The sequence below is a fragment of the Artemia franciscana genome, chromosome 11 (assembly GCF_032884065.1).
Source record: "Artemia franciscana chromosome 11, ASM3288406v1, whole genome shotgun sequence".
NCBI lineage: Eukaryota > Metazoa > Arthropoda > Branchiopoda > Anostraca > Artemiidae > Artemia > Artemia franciscana.
In genome coordinates this window covers 37,938,326-37,961,588 of record NC_088873.1, presented here as the reverse complement: position 1 = coordinate 37,961,588, position 23,263 = coordinate 37,938,326, and the positions used below count along the sequence as shown (strand labels likewise).

The 23,263-nt window shown below is 34.2% G+C and overlaps 1 protein-coding gene across 1 annotated transcript in view; it reads left to right on the top strand.

Moving 5' to 3' along the window:
• LOC136033182 (dihydrolipoyl dehydrogenase, mitochondrial-like) overlaps nt 1-23,263 on the top strand; it is a 41,233-nt gene that overhangs the window by 2,747 nt on the left and 15,223 nt on the right. The window contains exons 2-6 of the mRNA XM_065713883.1: nt 3,710-3,838; nt 4,467-4,602; nt 7,904-8,004; nt 12,895-13,038; nt 17,710-17,931. Coding sequence (XP_065569955.1) covers nt 3,710-3,838; nt 4,467-4,602; nt 7,904-8,004; nt 12,895-13,038; nt 17,710-17,931 — 732 coding nt within the window. The remainder of the gene's footprint in view (nt 1-3,709; nt 3,839-4,466; nt 4,603-7,903; nt 8,005-12,894; nt 13,039-17,709; nt 17,932-23,263) is intronic.

Below are 23,263 nucleotides of genomic sequence, written 5' to 3'. Positions count from 1 at the left end.
TTTTATGACTTTGGCAGCTTTATTTTTTCTTTGTCAAAGTATGTTTTGAGTAGAGTTCCTCAAGGTAGTGTTTTGGGTCCTAAACTTTTTAACATCTTCATTAATGATCCTCCTTCCACTGTCAGCAGTAAGCTAATGCTCTATGCTGACGACCTGAAGCTCATCAGACCAGCCTTGTCCTGTGAAGATCATACCCTTCTACAAAATAATCTGGGACTGCTTGATCAATGGACTGAGGCTTGACTTCTTAAATTTAATATTGTCAAGTGCCATGTCATTCACCGTGACAAAATGAACCCTCGTCGATGTCTCTCAGGTCAGCAACTTTCCTCGGTGAATACTGAGCAAGATCTTGGAATCACTATTGATAATGAATTAAAATATAGTACTCATACAAAGAAGTCTGCTGCTGGTGCTAATTCAACCATGGGGCTGATTAAGTATATTCTTTCCACTCATTCTGCTAAAGTCATCAGTCTTCTGTACAAGGGACTTGTGCGCCCTAAGCTTAAAGTTGGAATGTCTGTAACCTCCCCTTATTTTAAGAAAGACATAAATGTGTTAGAAAATGTGCAGACATGCCACCAAAACGATATCTGGTGTGCAGGAACTTTCCTACCCTGCAAGTCTAGCAAAGCTGAAACTACCAACTCATGTACCCAGGAGGAATAGATGTGATACCATTTTAACCTATAAGTTAATGAGGGCTAATACACTCCCAGCATTGTTTCCCACTGTTGGTCCTAACTCAAGAACTAGAGGTTATCAGTTGAAACTTGTTAAGCAGCCTACCCTATCCAGAGTCCATACTCAATTCTTTTCTTCGAGAATCATGAACACTTGGAATAAACTCTCTGAAAAAACTGTTACCACAAGTGTCATGGATCTTGCTGGCCTGAAAAATATTCACAATGCACCTCTTATGTCCTGCAGGCTGCAGGTTGGGCATCCCTGCTCTATCTATTAAGTGTTTACTTACAAATTAGGGAGAGTTGCAGTTGCTAATATTAGTTTAAGTTAAAACTCAGTGTCAAACACCAACAGATTTAGTTCTAAACCCAGCAAAGATCCCTTCCCAGGATGTTAGAAAGATTTAGCTTCAGGTAGACTAATTTCAACAAAGAATAAATAGAAAGGTAAAAGGTAGTCACAAAAGTAAAACTGTTCAAAATAGGGATGAAACCTTTTTATTGACAGTGAATAGATAAAAGATTATTTAACTAGATATTTCGAACACATATACAGTGTTCATCAGTTTAACTGCTGATGATGAACACTGTATATGTGTTCGAAATATCCAGTTAAATAATTTTATATCTATTCACTGTCAATAAAAAGGTTTCATCCCTATTTTGAACTGTTTTACTTTCGTCATGGAAAGGCAGTGTGATTTTCGAAGTTATCGTAGTCACAAAGGCATAAAAGGGGTAGCATTTTCTCTAAAATAATGAGATGCGTTTTGTGTTAGTGTCAGTGTCCCTCACAAAAGACAAAATTTGTTTAGGGATTTGGAAACATGGGTTTTTAGAAATTCCAAAGTTGATAAATACAGTGAAGGTTTTTATATTTCTATTATGGGTTGGTTTAAGGGAAATTGGAACTTCTTAGTGGGTGTAAAGAGGGAGACTTTAAGGAGATTTAGATGGAGGAGGAGTGTGTGTAGCTGTGTTGGCTTCGGGTAGCTTGGTGCCGCAGTGACTTGTTAGTAGTAACAAATTGTATTTTTATGTGACAATACTTCTAGGGGATGTATAATCGTTTAGGGCAAATCTGGGTTAGGTATTTTTCCTAGTCTCCCATGATCATGCATATACGTTTGGGTAAGTTGAAGTTGTGTATCCTGCCTTCTTTAAATCAAACAGTTTGTGGTAAGGGACTGTAAGTAAGGAGCAACCCAGCTCAATAGTAATTGAAACTAAAAAACTGTATTTTGATACCAATAGATACATCAAACGAATGGGATTTTTATGCTGATTTTAAATATATAAGTTTCATCAAGTTTAGTCTTACCCATCAAAAGCTAGAAGCCTGAGAAAATTTGCCTTATTTCCAAAAAAAAAGGGGAAACACCCCTTAAATATCATAGAATTTTAATGAATATCACACCATCAGATTTGGTGTATCAGAGAACTCTACTGTAGAGGTTTCAAGCTCATGTCTGCAAAAATATGGAATTCTATATTTTTTGCCAGAAGAAAGATCACAGACGCATGTTTATTTGTTTTTTTTTTCCATGGGTGATTGTATGGACCCAGTAGTCCTAAAATGTCGTTAGAGGGCTCATTTGAACAGGAATTATAAGTTCTAGTGTCTTTTTTAAGTGACCAAAAAAAATTGGAGGGCAAATAGGCCCTTCTCTTGCTCATTTATCCCAACATCACCAGATCAACATTTTGAGATAGCCATTTTGTTCAGCATAGTCGAAAAATCTAATAACTATGATGACTTAATCCCCCACAGTTCCCGGGAGAAAGGCTACAAGTTATAAACTTTGTCCATTGTTTACATATAGTATTGCGTATTGGGAAGTATACATACGTATTTAGGGGGAATTTTTTCTGGTGGGAGAGGGTCGTGGAGAGGGGGTTACGTGGAAGGATGTGGGGGAAGAGATTTTCCATGAAGGGGGTGCTGGATTTTCTAGCATTATTTGAAATTAATCAGAAATTAAATAAAGGAGCAAGTTTTTTCGACTGAAAGTAAAGAGCAACATTAAAACTTAAAATGAACAAAAATTATTACGTATATGAGGGGGGGTTGTCCCTTCCTCAATACCTTGCTCTTTACGCTAAAATGTTCTTAGTATTTTCAAAAGAGTTATTTATTCTAGCTAAACAGCCTTTGTGTTTCAGGGGGATTGTTCTTAAAGAATTGGAACAGAATACGAGGAGGCGAACCCCCTCATGTATGTAATAAAGTTATACGAATATAGAAGTTCATCACTTAATTTAATTCGTATGTTACATATATTTATTACTAATAAGAGCGTTTGAAAATAAAATTAAAAGTTCTAGTGCCCTTGTTAAGTGACCAAAAAAATAGGAGGGCAACTAAGCCCCACCCCTGCCCCTTTTTCTCAAAATCATCCGATCAAAAATTTGAGAAAGTCATTTAGCCAAAAAAAAGTAAAATTAATATGCAAGTTTTGGTTTAATTATCCATGTACTGTGAGCCAAAATCAAAACCTGCATTAATTCAAACGGTCAGAAATTAAATTTTAAAAGAAGTTTTTTTTTCAACTGACCTTAAGAAGCGACATTAAAACTTAAAACGAACAGAAATTATTCCGTATATGAAAAAAGGTTGTCCCCTCCTCAACGCCCTGCTCTTTAAGCTAAAGTTTTTTATTATTTTCAAAAGTAGAGTTGTGAGAAAGAGTCAAACTTTAGTATAAAGAGTGCAACGTTGAGGAGGGGACAGTCCCTTTCGTATATGGAATTATTTCTGTTCGTTTTAAGTTTTAATGTCGCTCCTTACTTTCAGTTAAAAAAAAACTTGTTTTTTGTTTTGTTTAATTTAACGAATAAAGAAAGCCATAGATACTTAACATTTTCCCCCATAAATATCCAGATGGTGCTTATTCCTAATGGTGCTTATTTAGCTTGTTTTTCCTCAGCTTTAAATGGAGCTGGTTCTATGCATCCCCATTTCTCACCCTTCCCCCTTTGTGTATATAATATCGAGCTTTTGGTTCTATTTTCTTTTTTAGACAATCTGCAATGGAAGGATTGTTGGTGTTAGGTTTTTCTCAGATGCAATTGAAAATGACTTAGTCGTTATTGGGTCTGGTCCTGGAGGCTATGTGGCAGCCATTAAGGCAGCACAGCTTGGAATGAAGGTAAGCTTGTACTTCTATGTGAACCAGTCATCTCTGCTTTCTTTTCAAATAATCTTTGGTTCAACCTCAAACTCCACTATGGGATTTTGGCTGGTCAGCAATCCCTAATAAAAAAAAGTTAAAATTTCTTAATTTCTTTAATATAGCCCTAAAAGGCATAATTCAGATATGTGAGATTAAGTCTGACTAGTTTTGTATCCTTCTCTTAATTTTCCCCTCAGTCTCTGTCTTTTTTCTCTGTTTCTCTTTATCCTATCTCTATTCCCCCGCCCGTCTGTCTCTTTTTCTCTTTCGTTACTTTTCTCCTTCTTCCTCATCTCTCAATCGCAGTCACTGCCCTTCTCTCTCTCTCTCTCTCTCTCTCTCTCTCTCTCTCTCTCCCTTTTTCTCTCCTCTCTCTCTCTTCTAGCTAGTGTATTTATATTAAACATATTTGCTATTTTGAATTTGTCATATTAGGTGGATGTTAATGTACTTACTTCATGACTCCTTTTGTCATTTCTTAATCCCTTCCTTTCTATGGATTCTTCTCCCTTGTTATAATTTCTTTTCTTTCACTTTATCATTGTCTGATTACTTATTCTCGTCGTTTATAAATCTAATTTCCTCCCCTTTTTTCTTGTTTCAGACCGTTTGTGTAGAAAAGAATGCCACATTTGGAGGAACATGTTTGAATGTTGGCTGCATCCCTTCCAAAGCTCTGTTAAACAACTCCCATTACTATCATATGGCACACACGGAATTTAAAAAAAAAGGAATTGAGAGTTAGTCCTTTTTATTTCTTATTGCTTAATTATATAGTTGATTTTCTATGCCTAATAAAGTTGTGAGAATTTTCAGTAATAGCCTATGCAGTTATGCATAAATGTTTGACAATTAAAATATTCATATATAGTAAAGAATTTTCTCATAGTTTTGAACTCTTTCAAAACAGGATCCCTGAGTTTCAACAATAATTGATCTTTAAGTGTATGATGTAATTTGTTCCTTTTTATTTGGGGGGGGGGGCTTCGAATAAATTTAGGGAAGGATTGCGAGAATACGGACACACAAAGAAATAAAAGTAAAATAAAATAAAGGGTAGAAGTTGGAATAACTGTATGTGGACTATTAAATGGAGAAATAAATGTTTATGACTTGTACTAAAGTCCAAATTTTTTGGTTTGCTGAGGACGTTGTTGCTAAATTTCAGTGAAAGTCAAAACAGTAATGTACAAGTACACGTCAACTAAAATATGAATATATATATATATATATATATATATATATATATATATATATATATATATATATATATATATATATATATATATATATATATATATATATATATATATATATATATATATATATATATATATGTATATAAATATATATATATATATGGTTCATGATGCTATTTGTTCATTTTCTTTTTTGGGGGGAGGGGGGTCGAAAAATTTCAGGGAGTCATTTTGTGATTCTTAGCTTTGGCTGACTGTCTCTAAGACAACAGGTTCATTAGAGAATTATTTTTTCAGCACCACAGGGAACTCCCAAAGCGATTTTGGTAGTAATTGCTTAGAGATGCTAAATGTGTCAGCAGTTTAAAATGCTAACGAGAGGCTAGTTTAAAGCAAAGACTAATTGTTAACCAAAGTGCTGTCTATTCAATGTGCACACAACATAAATAATCAACGTTTTCTTTCAGCAAGGTTTTCAATCAAGTAGGTGATGCAACAGGGAACTCACAAACCTGTCAAATTACTCAAATGATACTTACTTCGAGTCGATTTTTAACGTTTCCAAGTAGGTGCTTTCTAGCATTATTTAAAAATTAATCAGAAATTTAACAAAAAAAAAAAAATTTCAACTGACAGTAAGGAGCAATATTAAAGCTTAAAACGAACAGAAATTATACGTATGAGGGGAATGCATACACTCTTCAATACCTCGCTCTTTCTGCTATATTTTCTAAGTATTTTAGTAATTTCAAAAGAGCTATTTATTCTAATTAAACTGTCTTTGTGATTCAGGGGGTCATTCTTATAGAATTGGAAAAAAATTCGAACTTTAGCGTAAAGAGCGAGGTATTGACAAGGTGGCGAACCCCCTCATATACGTAATAAAATTTTACGAATATAGAAGTTCGTCGCGGAAGTTAATTCATAAGTTACATATATTTATTGCTAATAAGAACGTTTGCAGATTTCTAGAATATTGTTTGGGACTGCCTTTTCCTAAAATCTAAAAGAAAATTTTGCTCTGTTAAACCAAAAAACAAAATTCAACCAAAAAAAAACAAGTTTTGTTAAATCTGAATATCTATATCTCTGTCACAAATGAAACAAGTTGAATGATTTTTCTAAGATGGGTGGTAAATTAGGTGTTGTAATTCATATTTCTTATCCAATCTCTACAAGTCATGACAAGAGTGCCCAATCAATTCTGAATACTTTGGCCACACAAAATTAAAAAGTTTATAATGGGTGAAATAAGGTAATCTTTCAAGGCATTTAATCCCCTTTATGTTTTTTTCTCTTTTTTTTTCTCTTTTTTATTTGAAAATAAGAATCTGATAATTGTCTGGCAGACTTTATTTTTGCCTGGATAAACACATGCGAAATCTTGCGAAGTTTTGGGAGTATAAAAAAAGACAAGACCAAGGCTTTTTTTCTTCTACAATATGCTTAGTTCTACAAGGGGCTCATCCTTGCAAAGCCTGGAGGGCTAATTGTCCCATTAACTTGGAAGAAGTTTGATCCTATATACATTTAAGAGAGTATGATTCTTCATATTTCTGTTAATGGTAATTTGCTTAATTGGGAGGGGGTGGAGATGGGCTGCTTCTTCATGTATTAACCTGCATCGCACTTATATAATCTAGGCTTACCTATAACCAGTTCTCCACCAGAAGGACTTTACTCTTTTATAAAACTAAGAGTATGGCCCTGTGGAAGCTCAAGCATTCAAATCGTAAAGTAAATTAACATTGAAATCAGAGAATAGTAAAGCAAAAGGTGGCAAGTATCGGTCTGATCAAGATCTTCAGAACACTGTTCTATATGGCTAAACGTTTTTCTCAGTTCTTACGGTTTTAAAAAGGGGGAGGGCAGTGTTTCCATCATCTTTGACTTTGGGGGATTTGTCCGAAATTGTGATTTCTCTGAAAGAAAATTAGCTTCTCTGGAAATTAAAAAAAAAAGAAAAGAAAAAGATTTCATGGAATTTCATCCAAGCTTTGTGCTGATTACTAAACTGCGCTTGTGGCGCAATTTTCTTGAATTCTATGGTAAACTCTGCAGTAAACATTTGACAATGACCCACCCATGTTTGTCTGGTTTGATTTTTTTTTTCTATTCTGTTTTAAAATTAGATTGAAAAGCCACTCACTAACTGTTACTAAGATGGTGTACCAACATGAAATGTATGACACAACCAATGAATCCTTTTGAACAAAATATAGAATAAGAATGAAATGTTGTTTCTTTTTATTTAATACCGTTTGTTTCACATAAGACAGCTCCTTCATCGCCTGAACTCAGCTACTAGAGTCTAGGTCAGAATTCTTTCAGCTTCAAAGGATTTTCTGGCTTAATTCTCTGTCTTTTGGTCTTCATTTTGTCAGGCCTAGTTAAACATAGTTAAGCAAGTGTTAGGGTTGGGTCGCCCATATCCAACTAAATTATCAATAAATTTAATTATCAATAAAACTTGTTAAAATTATCAATAAAAATTTAATTATCAAAGTAGATAATCTCATTTTGATAATCTTCAATTTTTTCAACTAAAATTCTAGTTTTTCTCCCTGAAAATCCATCCCGTTTCTTCGAATTTTCAAAAGTGAAATTAGAAGTACAGAACCATTTGAAATTTCAAAATTGGCCCTTAGGTTCCCCAAAAGGGTTGCCAACTATCGAAAGTGAATTTTTTTTTTTTTTTTTTTTTTTTTACTACGTACAAATTTGTCATAATGCCGATATTGTTCTATTAAGCTCTAGATGTATTGATAAAAATTTCTTACTTCTAGAGATACTATGAATTAGAATAGGTATTGGTAAGAGACTAAAGTATTTATTTTTATAGTTACTGGTCTGTCTTTAAACCTTGAAAAGATGATGTCTGCCAAAGACACTGCTGTGAAGTCCCTAACTGGTGGAATTGCCCATTTGTTTAAACAGAATAAGGTACCATTTTTTATTCTTCTTCTTTTAGTAAAGTATTCACCATCACTACTTTATTGTTATGCCCTATCACTCTCATTCCAAACTATATCAATATAAGTAAATGTCTCTTAGTGATAAGGAGTTAATTTTGTTGCTGTTATGCTTAAAGGCCATATTTGACATCTCTAAACCTCTGAAACGACTGCCAAAAACAGTTTACAGAGCTCCATTCACTGGGAGGATCAGCTGGAGAAGTTAGACTCAATATGTCCTTCTGATCTTCTGCTGATCCCCCCCCCCCCCCCCATTGATGTTTCCCCCCAAAGCTTGATTGATGTTTCGATTTTGTCTTAAAGAATATTTGCAAATGTTTCTACATTTACATTGTAAGTTCTAGTTAATTAAAATTTTGATGTCTATATGTAGTTCATAGTTATCCTACAATTATGCTAATCTGCTTAAATAATTATAGTATGCAACTTATGTTTTTGAGACTTATTCTATGGTTTTAAACTTTTATTTTAAGATTGTGTAGACAAAAACAGAACTGTAACTATTTGTTATTGATTTTCAATAGATGTTACTGATTTTTGTCCAATTTCCTCTATATGGTTGACGATTGCTTTTAATCCATCCTGTATAGTATTTATGCTCATTGTATTCAGCTATTAAAGTGCTCATTTCTGAGCTTTCTTTAAATAAAGTTTAGTCACCAACAAAGAAACAAAGAGAGAAAGCTCAATGAAGAAAACAGACAAAATGAGACTTGGGCAAGTAGCGAAAAGACAAAAAAAAGCTAAAAGGACGCAGATATTTTGCCTGTATAAAAACGAGGTGTCTTCAGCATATAAGAAACTAAGATTAAAAAACAAAAATAAACTAAAAACGTATAAACAACACCACCAATATTAAACTACAAGTGTCACAACAAACCACTTGGGTTAGTGCCACTGATAGAGTTTCTTCAATGAAATCATTAAAGCAACTGATTTGATTAAATGAATTTAGTTTAAGGACGATAGTTTTGACGACAATTCCAGCACATCAGAGGACCCTAGAACAGAGATTTCACTACGAAATTTGTTCCTGAAAATTACTGGAGCTAGAATTAGACTATTCCTGTTAGCAAACTTTGAGGAGTAACTTGTGCTAATAGCAACCAAAAATCCAAAAACGAAAATTTTGGTAACAATGTATGCATCAAGAGAATTGGCTCTAAAATTTTTCCAATTATATGTGAATTTCATCAGACTCAGATTCAACGAATCAGAAAACTCCAGTACCAGGGTTTCACTACGAAATTAAGGTTATCTGGACTAAACCCTATAAATAACCTGCATTTTGAAGTAGTGTCAATTTACGACAATTAAGGGGGGGGGCAAATGTATTTCTTCAAAATCTAGCAGAGCAATTTTTATCTTTTTTTTCTTTTTTTTCACTGAAAATACCGCAAAAAAGGCATTTTTCGATGGAACCACCAAAAAAAGTATTTTAATGTCTGGGATGGTGGGACAAAATTTAGGATGGCGCATGCAAAAATTATGTACTGGTGTTTTTGACTTTGTTTAATGACCAAATTGGCAAATCAGTTTGATCAATTATTGACCAAAAAGTCAGTTTTTGTCCACTTGCACGCAGGAACAAATCAAATCGCACGTGAACCTACAATCAGTGGGAAAATATCAATTTTCTAAATTTCTTCAGAAATTGCTGAACTTAATTTGATTTAACTTTTTATGCCACGATTAAGGACCAAAATAGATAAAGTTTGAAATGCGTAATTCTTACTGTTACAAAATCTGTCCAGTTTTAGAAACAAGAAAAAAATATAGACGAGAAACGATTAGATACGCGCCGCTTTTTTGTGCCGTGCGGGATTGAACGACATAACATTTAAAACAAAAGACTCGGCTTCTTCCAGTGCACCGGCATAAGGTAACTAATTATTTCATTTTGAGATACGATGATGTAAAATTTTATAAATATAATGTGAACATGTATATTCTTGCTCTTGTATTTAATGTAATTATCATGCCTCGTGTTGTTTACTTATCACCTTTGTACTGCATTAAGCCAGTAAAAAGAAGTGAGCGCATCCAGAAATTAAGGTAAATTTACTAATTGCAGGGGCGAGGGGCTAAAAAGCTAGGACGAAAGAATTGGCTCTGAGGGGGGTGGGACTTTTCTACTTTTGTAGTCTAATTTGTCGTGTTTTTCAAACAAAAAAGACAAGAATTACAAAAGTACGAATTATAAACATGAATTATGTAAATAATAAAATCATCTATTTAAAATGGGCATAGTTCTGCAACACGAGATATCTTGGGGGGATGGGGTTAGAGCCACTTAGTCCTTCTGGGTGTCCTATAAAGTTTTATTGAAAATGCGTATAATAGTTGTTAAGTTACTATGCTTATAATATTCTTCATACTTTGTTCAGTGCTTGACTATTCCTGGCCAATGGCTGTTCCTTTTATTGTTATTTTTTTCGACTAGGCAGTGATTTATATTCTTCCTATTAAGGTTAATAATTTTAGATCACACTGCCTTTTTTTAAGTATATAAAATAACATACATTAATCCTTGTTCCGGAAAATTTTTAAATAGTTGCCTCAAAATGCACCATTTGTGCGACTTCAACCCTCTCCTCACAGCTCTGGCTCTTAGATGGGGGTTTGAACCCCCCCCCTTCCCCCGAAATGTTTGTCCGACTTGTAAAAACGTAACAAAAATGAATATAAACAAATTTTTGATGTGTTTTTTACAGTTTGTTTTTGTAACCCATATGAGCTACATGAGATTTATCAGTTTATAAATCAATACTAAGGAAATTTTTAATCGTGAAATTTAATTCTGATTCATATTAAATTTCATATCGAAATTTGAATCAAAGCCTTATTGTAAAATCTTAAATCTTTTTTAGAATAAAGTCTTTATTATTGATTGTTCAAAATCATTTAAAGTTTAGCTAAAAGTCCATGTGACCTTCTCATTAATTTAGAAAATTCAGTTGTAGATGTTGAGTTGCAGATATGTGTGCACTGGGTTCAAAGTGTTATCATCACTTTTTCTGAGAATTAAATAAATAACAGTTTTTTTTCCGATCGTAAGGAACAACATTAAAACTTAAAACAATTAAACAGAAATTATTCCTTATATAAGAGGGCTGCCCCTTCCTCGTCCTTTTCTCTTTGCTCTAAGTTCTTTAAAAATACTTCTCATTCAAGCTAACCGGCTGTTGCGTTTCAGGAGTCATTCTCAAAAAATTACCCAAAAAGTCAAAAAGCGAGTGACGTCAATAGGAGCAGCCCCTCTCAGATACAAAACAGTTTATGTTCGTTTTAAGTTCTAATGTTGCTTCTTACTTACAGTGGAAAAATATGTTTTTTACTTAATAATGCACTTGAGTGATACCCTTACATAATCCTCTAATACAGTAATAACTATAATACAGGCTATTACAAAAGGTAACTATTGACGGCTTCTCAGCATATATTCCGATTGACACTAAGCGTATTTAGTTGTATTATAGGCGGATTCTAGACTGTATTCAGTCTAGACTAGACTGTATTGTATAGACTGTATTCAGTTATTATTGACTGATTCTCAGCATGTGTGGCGACGGGAACCTCAGCATGTGTGGCAATGGCAATGGTATAATTTCGGGCTAGACTTGGTAATGTCGCATTGCAAAGGATGAATTGTTAAGATTAAACGGACTGCCCGCTGAGATGACAATGTGCCTTTCAATCAGAAAAGAACACTCCCTTTGTGACTCCTCTAAATGAAGGCCATTTCTTCAGTCTTCTTTAACTAGTCGTTCTAAAAAGCGATTTGCTTCTGATTTTAAGGCTCTAATGTCTATGTTAGTCACTAGCGCCACCAAGCGTTAAAAAATATCTGCGAAAGCTATAAAAGTGGTAAACAGCAGTAAATATATAAAAAGAGTTGTGTAATGTCAAAAAAGAAGTATATTATGTCATAATATTATGTATATTTTTTTGTAAATTTAGTATATTAGTAAAATGATTTAGTAAATAGTTTACGGGTATGCTGTTATTCTCCTATCAATCATGGTTTTTGACAATATTATGCATTAGAAAAAGGGCTAATTTCCTCTAGTATAGAGTAAATGACGAAATATGCGTCTAGTAAATACTATGATCATAACTGATGGGGGGGGGAGGCATTCTTGCCCACTGCTAAGATTGGTTAAAATCAATCGTCCGTTTGAAATCAATCGTCATTTAGTAAATTATGTACGGGTATGCTGTTATTCTCCTATCAATCATTATTTTTGATAATATTATGCATTAGAAAAAGGGCTAATTTCCTCTAGTATAGAGTAAGTGACGAAATATGCGGCTAGCAAATACTATGATCATAACTGATGGGGGGGAGGCATTCTCGCCCACTGCTAAGATTGGTTAAAATCTAGCGTCCTTTTGAAAATTATGACCTAATTATGTATTTATTTTCGTGTTTGTCCGGTACAATAGTTATAAGGTAAATGTAAATCAAGTTCATTAACAGTAAAAGCTTAGAAGAAGGGAAAGGGAGTAGAAGTGGATTATTAGCACATGTGCTGTGTCAAATTTTTCTTTAATCCATGTATGAAATGGTTTTACGTGGATCAATTACTAGATGATACTCCATTCTTTCCTTCTGTTTTTTTCTTTTCTCTTTTCATTTTTCCTTCCTTTATTTCCTCTGTTGTTGTAAAGTTTTCGTGTATTTCACGTAAGTAGTGTATTTTTTTCTTTTTTCTTGTTATGCTCCGGAAGTATCATATTTGTGTATGATGTGGCTTAGAGTACATTAATGTGGCTTAAGATGTGGCTTAAAATACATTAATGTGACTGAAGATGTGGCTTAAAATACATTAAAATTATTGTTATTATTGTATTTTAGATTGCTCACTTCCGAGGTCATGGTAAAATCACAGGAGCAAATCAGGTGACTGTCCTGAAAGAAGATGGAAGCCAGGAAATCATAAATACCAAAAATATTTTAATTGCCACTGGCTCAGAAGTTACGCCATTTGCTGGATTAGAGGTTTGTTTTTAGTGAGAAAAAGAGGTTTGTTTCAGAGGTTTCAGAGGTTTGTTTTCACTGCTGAAAGACGCTGATGGGGTACTAATCCTTTAATTAACTATTAACCCTATCATATTTTTTTTCTCTTTATTTTTATTATCTTAGTACTGCTTGACAAAAAATTATTCATAGCTGTAGGTAGGTAGGTTTTATTTTTATCCATAATATAAACATAAATAAAAATGACATGACTAATAAATTATTGCAGCAAAAAGAAAGTCCTAAGGACTTGTGCTGCAAATTCATATTATGATTTATATCTTATTAATAGATCTCTAAACATAACAACTCATGATTATCCACCTAGCCTATCTTATATATAAGAAACAACAACACATACACATGAACACAATACAACAAAATAATCCTATTAAATATTATTTACCGGTTTCAGCCCCCCGCCCCACTCCAAAATACTGCGAAAAAATATCAAAAACCTCCTGCCCTTCAAGATCTGTTAGTTAAATAAAATGTTTTCAATTTATTTTTAAACCCATATAAAGTGACAGACTCCCTGATGCTAGCTGGCAGATTATTCCAAAACAGAAGGCCCCAAATTATGAACCACAAATGATGATCTGACTGTTTTTCTTTTTTCATGGCTTAAAAGTTGTGAATCTCTTGTATCATAATTATGGCGCTCCTGATTCATGGAAAAACTATCATGAAAATACTCAGGGCATGTATGTTTCATGCCCTGGAACACAAAAATTGATGCGTGGTAGTCACGAATCTGACCAACATTTAAAACATTACACAAGGAAAAGCTAGCAATAGTTTTGGATTCAACCTCCTCTTTTATGTCCGCGATCAATCGAATGCTTTTATTTTGCAAAATCTGGATCCTAAAATAATTAGAGAAGAAATTGCTAGCCGAATGAACACAACCATAATCTATATAAGGATGGAAAAGGGAAAAATAAATGATTTTAAATCTTGAACGGAAAAGTTTTTTTACACGTCTCAGAATTCCTAGGCCCCTAGCCGTTTTTGCACCAATAACACTACAATGCTTTTTCCAACTAATATTATTATTTAAACAAAACCCCAAATACCTAATTTCAAAAACTTGTTTAATGGGTAAATGTCCAAACAAAAATGTTATTATTATCATTAAGTAATCTACCTATTCTACTAAAGATAATGTAATTTGTTTTAGATGTGTCAACTGCTAGGGAACTACCTACTGTAAAGCTACGCAAACGTTCAAGTGCTAAATTAACCATATGTACAACCAGCACCAATTGGCTACCAATTACTGTTATCGCAGTGTCGTCCGCGAAAGAGGTCAGCGCCTCAACTCCAACATGTAAAACCAACGAATTAACATAAATAAGATAAAGTAGAGGTCCCAGCACGGAACCTTGAGGCACTCCACACTTAACACCGAACTCTCTGCTTAATATATCTGATAAAGTAACTTTGATACTCCGGCCATGCAAGTACGATGAAAACCACTTTACACAAGTACTACCTAACCCAAGCCCACTTAGTCTTCTTAGAAGAGTATTAAAATCAACAGTGTCAAAAGCCTTACGGGAATCTACAAAAACAGTTAAAGGAACCATATTATTTTCAAGCGCATTATCAACAAAACTTAAAAGATGGTGTATTGCATGGACTAGTGGAATGCTCACTTCTGAAACCAAACTGTCTATTATACAATATTTTTTTCGAATCCAAAAAATCACACAATCGCTTATAAATAACTTTCTCATAAATTGTACTAAATTAAGGTAAAAATGGAAATCGGTCGCCATTTAAGGGGTCCGAAGGGTCCCCATCTTTATGTAAAGGTATGATTTTAGACCATTTCAGTTCCAACTGAAATGTCCTTTAACAATTGAGAGATCAATTAAATAAACAAGTACTGGCAAAAGATAAACCGACACAAAATTAAAAGCCTTTAGGTTCAATCCATCTACACCAGAAGAATTTGATTTAAGGCTACAAACGATTTTTTCAACTTCTTCAACAGTACATGGTACAAATTCAAACCCATTCTGCATGCTTAAAGGATGTGTGTTAATATTGACGGCACCGCCACCTCTAGACACTTCATTCTGTATAACACTACCAATCTTCGAAAAATAATCACCCATGTAATTTGCTATTTCCAGTTTATCATCAATAATTCTTTTATTAGTTTTTAAATCGGTTATACTCGTATCTTTTTTTTTTCACATCCTATCACTTCATGGGCAACTCCCCAAGTATCTTTTATATTACCTTCCTTACTCTTCAAACGATTTAAATAATACTCGTTCTTTGCATTTCTTTTTGAATTATTTACATAATTTCTCAACTCTTTAAACTCATTTAAAATCACTTCAGATGGATTATCAAGATATTGACAATACAATTTATTTCTTTGGCTAATTAAACTCAAAATTTTATCATTAATCCGCGGCTTTTTCGGTTTAGCTTTCTTGTAATTAATTTCTTTCAATGGGCAATTTTTCTCAAACACAGGATAAAGGATATCTGAAAAAATATTAAAAGCTATTGAAGCATCATCCTTTTCATTGTAAACCACCTCCCAATCCAACGAACTAACTTCATTTTTAAATTTAGCCAGATTATCTTCTTTCATGTCACACCGAAGAATCTTATTTTTCCTTTTAATTTTACAAACTTTTAACTTCTGCAACGAACAAAGAAGCGGTAAATGGTCCGAAACAGAATGGGTTAATAGGTCACACGTGCTATCTTCCACCAAAACTCCACTGACGAAAACATTATCAATCAAAGTTGCAGAATGGTCCGTTAATCAGGATGGGATAGAATTTAACGGGAAAAGACCAAATGAAAGTATGACATTAAGGAAATCCAAATTTTTGGCTTGAACATCTAATAAATCAAAGTGAAAGTCACCCATGATTACTATTTTAAAATGTATAATATCATTGTTATGTACAAATATGAATACAGGGTACCTTACCTTAGACGTTAGTTCCTCCAGTGCCTCCGGAGGCACACAGGGCATCGGTGAGTAGCCTCCAATCTTTCCTCATGTGAGATTGGAGGCTGTGTATATGCTGTGTATATGTCTTCCCACTGAGTAAAGTGTACTCGTATACTAAATAGAATTTCGTATAAAAAGCACGAGTACAACTTCTATGTACAAATACCATTTTGTCTAATTATTTATTTATTTAATTGTTTAACTTGACTTGATTTAAGGAAACACATAATTATTTATTCAACTCTTTCAATTATGGATTGAATAACATTTATGCAGAAATATAATTATTCCTGCTGTACTTATGATGGGTTGTTACCATGGGAGTTTTTTTAGGGGGGGGGGGGGCTTTAAAAAACGTCAAAAATAGTTTTTATGTAATTTTGTCACGTTTTTGCGAGTTGGGCAAAATGGGTTCAAATCCAATTACCTCTCTCTCTGTATACGACCATGATTGGTACTGAAAGTAACTGTTAATAATTTTTGCTATGCCCAAAAATTTGTTCTTCCTAAAAGTGGAAATTACGAAAGGTTAGTAAAAGCGTTCCTACATTCTCTTGGTCAAATTCTTGTCGAAGCCATGTTTGATTTGCACTTTGAATATATATTTTTGTTTCTTACCATCTGGGCGGTCTCACACTGTTTAATTTCAGTAAGACCGTAGCTAATGATTTCAAAATAATTAGATATCATGGTCATTTTTTAATCCATTTTTTGTGCTGGGCCCAAGGTAAAAAAGAAAAAATCTTTCCAAAACACCCTTTTTTCGAAGCCAGCCTACTTCATGCTTACCTAGCCTTAGTATTTTATAATCAGTAAAAAATTATTTGAAACCAAAAATTCTGTCCATTTTCAGGATTTTTTTTTCATAACTTTCACGCATTTAAGAAATTCATTGGAATTTTGAGCAACCTAAAGGACTCAAGCGAAAGCAAATTAAGTAATAAATTTTAAGTAATAAATTGAAAATAGTTTTGTTAAATAAATAAAAAATTTTGTTATAATTTAGCCTGACAATTTTTTGGGAGATAGGAGTGGGCGTTAGTCACGATTTTGCCCGGGGTGCAAGAGAGGCCAGAACCGCCACTGGCTAAAGGTCCAGAAATTTCTCTCGTATCATTCCGCCGGGTGTATCTGTGGGGGGGGGGTCAATTTTTCTTGTTACTTCATTCTTTTCCAAGCATGTGAGGCAAATCATCTTAGAGCATCCCTTATAAAACGATTTGTCGGAATGAAATGCCCTTGAAAAACTTGAAAATGGTGACCCCAAAATACATTTTTTGTATTTCGAATCGCCTTCCACAAAATATATTTCGAGATATGCAATATTTCATGAAGGATTATGCTCCTTCTCAAACTAGCTTAGACTTGAACGTATTATTGAACCAAGTCTTCAGTGTTAGACTTGAGCGTAAACAACAAGGTTGAGGGGTGGGTACCCTCCCTCTTTTTTCATTACCTTCACGGCTCTATCACAAGTGACAATAGGCTGCAAAAGTGATGATATACCATTTAGGACGTTTTAATCCCTTAATTTAAGCACGTTTAATCCTTCACGTTTAATAGGTTCCACAAAAAAACAGTTCATAATTCTTTTATCATATATAACTCTTTTGGTCTATCTTCAGAAAAGCAAGATTTAAGTTTGATCATTCAACTGAAAATTTCAGATTGATGAAGAGACAATCGTTAGTTCTACTGGGGCACTCTCCTTGAAAAAAGTACCCGAAAAGATGATCATCATTGGTGGTGGAGTTATTGGTCTTGAGTTGGGATCCGTTTGGTCCCGACTAGGATCCTCTGTCACTGCAATCGAGTTTTTAAGTAGTATTGGTGGCGCGGGAATTGACCTTGAAATAGCAAAGAATTTCCAGAGGATACTACAAAAGCAGGTAAAGTTTGTACCCTTTTCTGTCTTCTTTTCTGTTTATGCTTTTACAAAACTTAGGATCATTTAGAATCTTGGTGGTTATTAAAAATGTTTGAAAAAAAAAACAGGGGACTTGTCATATTTTTCTTTAATTTTACATGTGGAAAATTTAATTTTATTGACTTATTAAATCGTAAGTAAAAACGTAAGGTTGTGTAAAGATTTAAGTGGTAACACTCTCAAATAAAAAATTATATACATAAATATAATTTATAAACAAATTTGAATAAAGTATTAAATTTAAAAATAAAAGTCCCTTGTGGATGAAATGGTTAGTAGTTAAGAGTTTTCAAGGAATGGTACAAAAAAGAAGTAGTGATTTTATTATTGTATCTTAGTTTATTGACTAAATGTTGTGTTGCATTTATGTTTTTTTTTTATTGTGATAGGAATTTGGAAGAGTAAGAGTCGCTCAAACTCTTTTGACTTGCTTATATTTTGGTAATTACGATACAAGTAACCTTGCGAATTTCAAGTTTTTGGGGAGGTTTCTAACATATCTTCAGTCTTTCCTTTATTTTCTTTCTTTCCTTTAGAGGCTTCCCTTTCTTCTTTCTTTCCTTTCAGGTCTTTATGCTTGTTTTTACTATTGTTTGTTGTGGGTGGTCTTTTAGTTCCTTATCAATAGGGCCCGGATTTATATATGATAAAATTATAAAACATGTACATATATATGTAATTATTTATTGGACAATATGTAAGAAAAAAGGCAGAATATGTTAAAAAAAAACATTAAGAAAAATTCGACGTTTAGTGCGAGAAAGATAATTGAAAAAGAAATTTGGTATCTAAGATATATAAATTGGTTCAGTTATAAAAATAATTATCTTTTAAACAATTATAAACAATTCGTTGTTTGAAATTGTTACTACATACGTCTTCAAATTATTACACACAATAGATCGACGGTTTAGTCTTCAGATTGTCTTGAAACAAATAAAGGAACACTCCACATCCACTGATGTAATGGGCGCAGACTCGAAACATGAAATGTCTGATGACGTGAAGGATTTAAAGTCTGCTTTAACGTTCTGTCCACTGTTGATTTTGGCCAGGAGTTCAATATTTCTCCATTCTGGGTTTTGTTGAGCACATCGTAGATTTTCTTCCACATCGTAGTTCCAATTTCCCCAGGCACTTCTTGCAGCTTCTCAATAGCGTCATTAACAACAGCTAAACTATCCATTTAGGTCATATTTTGAGATTCGAGGTTTGTTATGGAGTGCATTAAATAACAAGCATTTGAAGAAATGTAAGCCAAGTTATTCTTTAGTGTGGGTTGCTCCATTACGGCTTTAGCCTGTTCTATTGCCATAGCCGAGGATGAGTCTAGTTCAGAGAGAACATTTTTAATTAATTTTTAAAAAAAGCTCTTGCTTTAATTGCCTGCAGCTTCTAACCATGTTCTCCATCTCGTGATTACTGGCTGAGGGGTAGGGATAGGTTAGGATAAAGCGCTTTAAAAGTGTTTATTTGAATCGGGGCTTTTAAAAATCCGTTTTTCAACGTCGGAAAATTTAAGTCTGACAATTTCTGCAACTCGGTGAAGTGCTTGTGCGAAGCAAGTTACATGGTCCATATTCGGGTAGAATACCTTCAATGCCTTTCCCGCTTTTACCATGTACGAAATAGCGTCTGACAAAAATAAAAAAAAATTTCGTGCAATACACCATTTGGCTAAAGAAGACTCATCGAATCATTGAAAAAACGAGCGACAGTTGTATGGTTACACTTTTCCTAAACTTCACAGTTTAAAGAAACTGTTGTGAAGGTGAATCGGTGCTTAGTCTTGCAACTTATAAATTGGCAATGTTTTCCCTTCAGCTTCATTTGTTTCATCAGCTGAAACCCAAATCGAGCCATCTCCAACGTTACCTCGAACTTTAGCAAAAATTCGCGTATAATGTGCTTTGATCAGGGACTTTTTTTGCCTGAATAGCGTTCTAAAAAACTCTTAAAATCTTGGCTACTGAGTTTTTGAAAGGGGGTGTCTGCCCTAATTAATTCGTGACATAAATTCCCTTTATGTTTAGCTGTAGCAATATGGTGAATAACTTGAAAACTCTGTGAATTAGACATTGCTGTATTGCAGCATGAACAGCATAATACGGAAGAATCGCTTTTAAATGTTTCATCGCGGAACTCCCGCTGATACTCCTTCACTAGGTCCAATTTTTTTGTTGGTACTTCATGCATTTTCATCTCTGCTCTACAGGCTTGACACTATGTACTTATAATACTGTTTTGACGATAGGGCATTGACAAACAAGCTCCGAGCACGGATGTTGAAGTGTTACTGTTAATCAATGAGTGAAAAAAACCAGACTAGGGTGGCTATCTCTTCCTGTCTCTGCGCACTTCGTCAATTTCTGAGATAATTTCCTCTCCGGTCACCCACCCATCATCTTTCCTAACGAGCAGCACGAGTGGGGCAGTTGAAACCAAATTTCTACATCCAAGTATTAGTTTCTACTGAATAAAAAAACTAACTGGAAGCGTAGTACTTAAGAAATGGAGTGTAGGCAATAGGTGTATATAAGGATGGATAGAATATATGAAAAAATGTGTTCTCGGTGAAATATGTAAAATAAATATTCTGGATGATTCAGTATGTAAATACATACGAATCTGGGTTCTATTTATCAGTTATTGATGTTAATGTATGTGCATAGCAGAAGATCATTTTGATATTGGATTTTTTTGTGATTTTATCTGTACATTAAAATTTTAAAGATGACGAATCCCAAATTTTGGGGAGGACTTTAGAACGTCTCTTTCAATCTGTCAAGTACTATCAACTGTTTCAATTAATAGGTTATCTTAGAATTGTCGTTTAAATTCTTTGGACTTGCTCAAAATTTTGGGACTTGCCACATAAACACAGATTGAGAACTGAATATCATTTGGGTTAGTTTGTGTCTAAATACATCAATTGACGGTAAGATTTTTCAAACTTGCGAGTTTTTTGTGGGGGTTAGGGAAGGGGAGGTGGTAACACCTCATCCCCTTTCGCCCAGTCCTCTCTTGTCTTCCGATAGGGCCCTTAAGCTTATTTTAAATTTTAGTCTTGTGGATAGTCTTATAAAGGATCAGTGTTTCTCGGCTAGACCTCGTATTATCGGTGACAGTTGGGGTATTTGTAGTGGAGCATAGTAATCCTAAAACTGAATTATCAAAGGGCTTTGTGTTACCACTCGGATAGGATTAACTTTTTCGTATTCGGAAAATCTGTTTTTGATAAGATTTATGAAGCATAATGAACCTATCACAAGGCATAACGGGATAAATTCGTGTTTTTAAGTCTGAAAAAGTGACGAAAGATGAATATAAAAAAAAAACATATAAACAACAAAATTAAATGCAGTGGCATTAATTGGATAAAGGAGTGCATGTGCCCCCCCCCCCCTGATGCGAACCATTTTATTGGGTTGTGGGGATGAAACATACAAAGCTGTTTGTCGAATATGCATCCTTTTTATGGTTTGAAAAGTAGATGTAGAACTAAAATAATCAGAGATCATAGACAAGGATCAACAACAGTAGCGCCTATTCACGAAAACTTTGGAGAGCGGCAAAATGTATTTTCAAAATCTCGGGGGAGATTTCGAAAAAATGCTAAATTACTATTGAAATACTAAAATACTATTTCTTTATTTCACGACCACTACTACTAATAACTCAACCGCCTCCTCTATCCCAAAACACTCTATACTCTAACTCCTGTATCCCAAGGTATTGAAAGCTTCCCTCTTGACTCCCTCCTAGGAAGTCCCACTTTCCTTGAAATCCTTTCGTGTGGCCTCTTCCCACTCCAGTCGGTGACTACTCGCTTTCCGTTTGCACTAGACGGTCGGTCGAAAATGACAATCTTTGACAATCTGTCATACTTTATCTGAAGACCGTGTCCTATCTATCTCAACCTTTCTCTCATTGTAGCCCTAGTAAGTGGGATAGAAAAACATTTTTCATATAGCCTACTGTTTGAAATACGGTTAGTCAGACGGGTACCAATCGTTAGTCAGACGATTGAAACTTGAACCTACCCATACTCCGTCGACAATTCATCTAATAAAGATATTTTAATGTTGGTTCGTAGACTTATCTTTCTATACTTCCAAACTTTTCAATTGTAAAAAAACACTATAGGCATTGGCTATTCTAATTTTAACATCTTCACTGCATCCACCATCTTTACTTATAATACTGCCCAGGTAAGCTAAGCCATCCATTTGATTGATCTTTTCGTTACCTGACATTGTCTTTTCATATTCAGTCATTCCCAGTCTAAGAGAATTAGTCTTCCTAACATTAATTTTTAAACCGATTCTTGTACTCTGAACACTCAAAACCTCTAAAAGACAAAATCGTTCATTTTGCCAACATTTTAATCTAGGTCACTCAAATCATCTGCAAAATCCAAGTTTTGGGGAGTTTTTCTTTCCCATTTGAATCCATACTCTTCCGTGGTCTTCAGGCTTGACACTACGCACTTATAATGCTGCTTTGACAATAGGGCATTGACAAACAAGCTCCGAGCACGGATGTTGAAGTGTTACTGTGAATAAATGAGTGAAAACAACCAGACTAGGGTGGCTATCTCTTCCTGTTTCTGCGCACTTCGTCAATCGTCTGCGCACTCAAATCATCTGCAAAATCTAAGTCTTGGGGAGATTTTTTTTTCCATTTGAATCCATACTTTCCCGCGGTCTTCACCAAGTTTCTTAAGACAAAGTCAATCAAAATGATTCATATTAATGGGAATAGAATGCAACCCTGCTTAACTTTGATTCAGTACGAAACCAGCTACTAACCTCATTTCCTACCTTAACCGAAGCAATGTTGTTCTTGTACATAGCAGTTATCACTTTAATGTAAGATGAGAGAGAGAGAGAGAGAGAGAGAGAGAGAGAGAGAGAGAGAGAGATCTGCGGTGTTGATTGTAATGAAATTATGTAAATATCTACCGAAAAGAAGGAAGAAAAGTAAAGGGATTTAGTTAAGAAGGTTTGATTTTGAGTGTAGGAGAATAATAGTGCGTCTAAGTGAGAGTGAAAGATGGAAAGAGTGGGTGGATGGACTTGTTGGTTGAAGAATCTATTGGAAAGATGTAGGTTATATTTGAGGAAATTTGTTGTGAGTGTGTGAGTAGAAATGGAGAAAACAGCGTTGCCAGTTTTATTTATTTTTTTATTTTTCATTTTTTTTTGTTGGAATTAATTAGTAGCAGAAGTATAATTTAAAGGGGAAAAATGAAAAGATAAAGTATGGTATCACTATAAATTTCTTCGATGTTT